The 4805-nt window shown below is 47.8% G+C and overlaps 1 protein-coding gene across 1 annotated transcript; it reads right to left on the minus strand.

Moving 5' to 3' along the window:
- Positions 1 to 315: 315 nt before the first annotated feature.
- Positions 316 to 3873, minus strand: LOC125551636. Its single transcript, XM_048714907.1, has 4 exons — positions 3217 to 3873; positions 1562 to 2196; positions 1115 to 1311; positions 316 to 973 (listed from the first exon to the last, which is right to left on the minus strand). The coding sequence occupies exons 1-4, from the start codon at positions 3776 to 3778 to the stop codon at positions 568 to 570; spliced, it is 1800 nt and encodes a 599-aa protein (XP_048570864.1). The 5' UTR covers positions 3779 to 3873; the 3' UTR covers positions 316 to 567.
- Between the last annotated feature and the right edge of the window lie 932 nt (positions 3874 to 4805).

Genomic DNA, 4805 nt, shown 5'->3' on the forward strand with positions numbered 1-4805 from the left:
AGTGTGGTTTTCAAGATGAAATATAATGACTATAAAAAGAAATGTAATAGTTTGTTGCCTCATATGTCTATTAGATTGAATAGATGGGCTGAGGTGCTACAAAAATTCTTCACATAAGATGAAAATATGTGTTGTGTTGTTACTAACGAGCTTAACGAGCTACTCGTGAAACTCGTTAGCTCGCTCATTAAGCTCGTTAAGCTTAACGAGCTAAAATCAATAATTGGCTCTGTTCATTAAGAAACGAGCTACGAGCTTAACGAGCCAAACTATCGAGCGCTCATTAAGCTCGCGAGTTGCGAGTTGCAACGCACGGACATAATTGCTAATAATTAATAATATATTGTTGTGTGCACACTCGATGCAGAAACCCCGAGGGTATTCCCCTCTTTGAAAATAAAAACTAATGCGAGTTCCATGACCATAATCTAGGTATTCATGTGTCCAATGACCAGCGTGAATATTGGGGACGAGTCCAGTGATCACGGATGAATGAATTTATCTCGGAGATTATGAATAGCTTTTCCTTGGAAATGCAGATTGTGACTGCAGATGAGATGTTCCTAGTTAAGGAGCATCTACTCTTTTCCCAGGCTTGAAATTCTTTGGAGGCTGCCTGGGCACGGACAATAGTTTCACCGAGTTCTCGAAGCAGTGGTGGAAGCCGAAATGCGGGTAGCGCTGGTACCACGTCTTCTGCTGCTCGTGAGTGTCCCAGTGCTCACCGCTACTGCTCCTCCCGTACTTGTGCACCCAACCGGAGCCGTTGTGGCCCTCGCCCCAGGTGCGGTTCCACCGGTCCCCGTATTTGCCTTCCCACCAGGTCTCCCCCTGCTTCACGCCGTGGCCGTTACGGTCGAAATGCTCATCCCACTTGTCACCCCATTTCGACCACCCGTCGCCCTCTGACCGCTCGGCCCATTTGTCCGTGTATTTCACGCTGCCTCCGCTGCCATCATACGTCTCGCCCCACCTGCAGAGGATCAAATACTGGGCTTCAGCAATAGTATCTTATTTTATTGCAAAGAGAAAAGCTAAGCTTAATTATCATACAGAGCATGGAACCATGGACAAATAAAATTATTATAAATAAAGCTACTGATGATTCTCATACCTTTCATGCCAAACATGAGCATGCCCAACATCCAACGTAGTGTTTGGATCCAAGCTGCACCATTTATCAGCCGATTTTTCAGCTTTACCGCTTGAATCATACTGCTCCCACCATTTCTCTTGCCACTGCTCCCCTTTGCCATTCTTTCCCCACTTGTCTGCGCTCTTCTCCATATGCATAAGACCAGATGTGAAATCCTGAAATGGTTTAAAATGCAGCCACTTGATTAAACTCTCATCGATGTATACAGGCATGGCATAGTATCTCATCGATGCAGCTCCTAATAGGTCACACAGTGAATGCTGTGCAATGACCTGAGCAGGCACCATTTGAAAAGTTAATAGAAGTACTAATTTAATATATACTGCATGTTTTATACGCCGCACAGTGAGCGGATACTGCTACTCATGGTACACCACCGGAGTATCGAATTAGAGAAAAATTCACCTGCCACATGGACTCCTTCCAGTATTCCCGCCAAACATTGCCCCTAGCATCACGACCGGACTTCTCGGAACCTAATTCTTTATGATCAAACCGGTCTGAAGCCTCCCAGTACTTGTCTTCGAATTCAACAGAACCATCAGGACTTACTCCCCTGATTACAGTCCACTTACAAACAACACCATCAGGCCTCTGTTCTACACCGGTCTCCTTCCACCACTTTGAACCATCTGGGTCTATCCCATGGGACAACTTATCATCACTTGTACTGAGAGCTCTAGCCGCCTCAGCTGCATTATTTGAGAACTGCGTTTCAAATGCTTCCTCTGCATCAGCAACAGGCATGGCCCCGGAATCTACATTCTCAGGCTCTGCAAATGACTGGAAGGGAGGGAGAGATCGATCTTCCTTCTTCTCAAAGAAGGAGGTCACGAACGGAAGGGATAAGAAGTCTGCTGACCGTTCCTTTTCCATTAACATCTCAGGCTGACTGGAGAAGGAATCCACTTTCTTTGATGGTTTCAAAACAATATTGTTTTCTCTCGGTTCACTGCTGGTGTCTACGGGTGGTAACCACGACCAGAAATCCGGACCAGGAGTACCAAGCTTGGAAGGATATGAATCCCCAGAGTTTGTCACTGAGTAAATAAGAGATTACTGGTGTCAGAGCAGAAGCATAATTTTACATGGAACGGAGGATGTTGTAATAACTAAATGTTTGCAGTTAAAAAGCACTCCAATAATACTAAGACTAACCACAATGGAGAGTAACATACATAAGTAACATACACGTATTCCTAGACTATGTTACTACCTTCATAGTGGGTAGTAACATAAGTGTGGTAACATGCATAGCTTCATTTATTAGGTTATAGACTCATATTGCATTGGGACATGTGATGTTACAGTAACTAGCTAAGTTACTACTACTATCTCTCTCCTCATTAACTCACTGCCACATAAGCAAATTTGCTGAGTTGGACTCGATGTTACTGCTGAAGTTACTCCCACTGTGGCTAGTCTAATGGTGTCCTTTATAAAACAGTATTCTTCTCAAGAATGCTCTATACAATGTCACAAAATGGACATAGCCTAAGACCTCAATTTATAAAATCAACACGGTATTATCATAACTGATCCAGTATCCACATCATCTTCAAAGTAAAGCACGAATAATACTGTCCAACTCAACTGATAAATCCACTTAAGCCCTGCTTGGATCCTCGTTTTTCTCCACTTACACCCGTAAAAATTACAGATCTCTGTCCGTCGTTTTGGTTTCCAGCCGGAAATAACTCTTGGCATGTAAATTACACCCGGAAATTTAATACACGTGTATTAATTTACATCCATACCAAGCGCGGCCTTAGCCCTTACCAGAATACCACTGAGCACGAGTAAGTCCTATGTCAGTGTGTGCTATTGGTAGGAATTGAGACACTGGAGAGATATCATTCATCGTTTCCCATTTTAGTTTCAGTTGACAATTTCACCCCTAATTTTATTGGATTTATTTGTTGGATTGGCCGTTTATGCCAAACTCTTTTGAACTACTACTACCTTTGCTTATGTCAGGCTAAAAGGGAAACTTCTTTTACGCGAAAAGCGAAGCTAGTGCGACGTTCACGGGAGAACTCACGTGCGCCTGCTGGTCGTACCTTTTGCCGACTGCGACGCCGCCGGTACGCTCCCCTGCCCGGAGCCCTGATCCTCAGGCCCCTTTGCAGCCTTGCGCGAACCAAAAACGTCGCCCGACCCTGTCACTCTGGTGGCCGCCGCCACCTTCTGCGGCTGCGGCGTTGGCGAGGACTGCGGCGGTTCCTTGAGTACAGCGCGCGCGGCGGCGAGAGCGGCGGCGGCGCGGTCGATGACCTGGGTGCGCTGCACGCGGTCGCGCTCCTCCCGCGGCACCCGCAGCATCTCCTCGAACCGCGCCGTCCTCCGCTCCACGTCCGCCTGCTGGGGGCCCTCCGCCTCGGCAGGCGGCGGAGACGCCTGCAGCCTGTACGCAAGCTCCGCCGAGCGTCTCTCACGATTCACCGCCTTCTTCCACATGTCCAGGTACGACGGCCCCCCGCCTCGGCCCCCATCCCCGGAGACCGCGCGGACGACGACGACACGCTGCCCGGCTCCACGTCGGGCATGGGGGAGGAGGAGGCGGCCGCGCAAGCGATAGAGGTGGGGAGCGGCGGGAATGATGGGGGCGGAGTTGGTCGCCATTCTGCTGGACTCCGAGTGGAGAGATCAGAGGAGTCGAGAAGTGTGTGCGAGAGTGTGGAGGAGAAGGAGAGGGTGGGCCCTGTTGTCTGCTTCACATGGAAGGGGAAGAGAGCGAGCGGTTCAGCGGATGAGGTCGGTTGCTGCGTGCGCCTCGGCCTCCAGGTGGCGTCTTCAGCGGGCCGCTCTCCGCCGTTGGTTCCCTCGGCTGAATGGACGGGTCGGGAGTGGCCTGTGAATCGAACGGGATTCTGCTAGATCCGGGGGCGAGCGATTCTACTCGGAAGCAGTTCAGTTTCTGGCTTTTTTTAGTTAGAAGCATGGCGAGTTCTAGAACTTGTCCGAGATGTGATGATTTGATTCTAGAACTTGCAAAATAACCCTACCCAGTTCTAGAACTTGCATCGTATGTGCAACTTTGATCATGGATCAATCACATCGTGACAACTGGACTCCTCAGGGCCGATCTAGTCGGTGCGCGCATTTTTGCAAATATCCCCCTTCCCCGCCTTTCCTCTAATCAACCCGCAGTACAAGAAGTATAGAACTAATATCAACTTAATGGTGTCTCCTTCACCACCCCAGCATCATCTATCACCAGACAATCCTCACCCTTCACTCCTTTCTGTCTTTCACACCTCCATCTTCCCTGTCACATTTGGTTGTCCTGTTTTCTCAGTCTTGTAGCCCCCCCACTTAAGCTATGCAAAGCAGAGCCAAGTTTGAGTGTCTGCTCAAAGCTACTACCCTTTGGATACCTTAAGATATCGCTGGTGTCCACTTGATCAACCCATGTAAAACCACATTGTCTTTTAGCCATCGGTTATCCAAGCACCACTAGTTCTCGTATATCACATTTAAGCTATGGCGCAGCAACACGTTTGGACAGTTTCATAATATGGTTGATAGCCTTAATGGCAGCTTTACATGTTATGTAATATAGAAAAGGCAACCAAATGACAGTGCGGATTCAAAAATTACAGTTTTTCTTTTTCATGCTTTGATTCAAAAACTTCAAAACAATTGTTCT

This window comes from Triticum urartu, chromosome 4 (assembly GCF_003073215.2).
Source record: "Triticum urartu cultivar G1812 chromosome 4, Tu2.1, whole genome shotgun sequence".
Taxonomy (NCBI): Eukaryota; Viridiplantae; Streptophyta; class Magnoliopsida; order Poales; family Poaceae; genus Triticum; species Triticum urartu.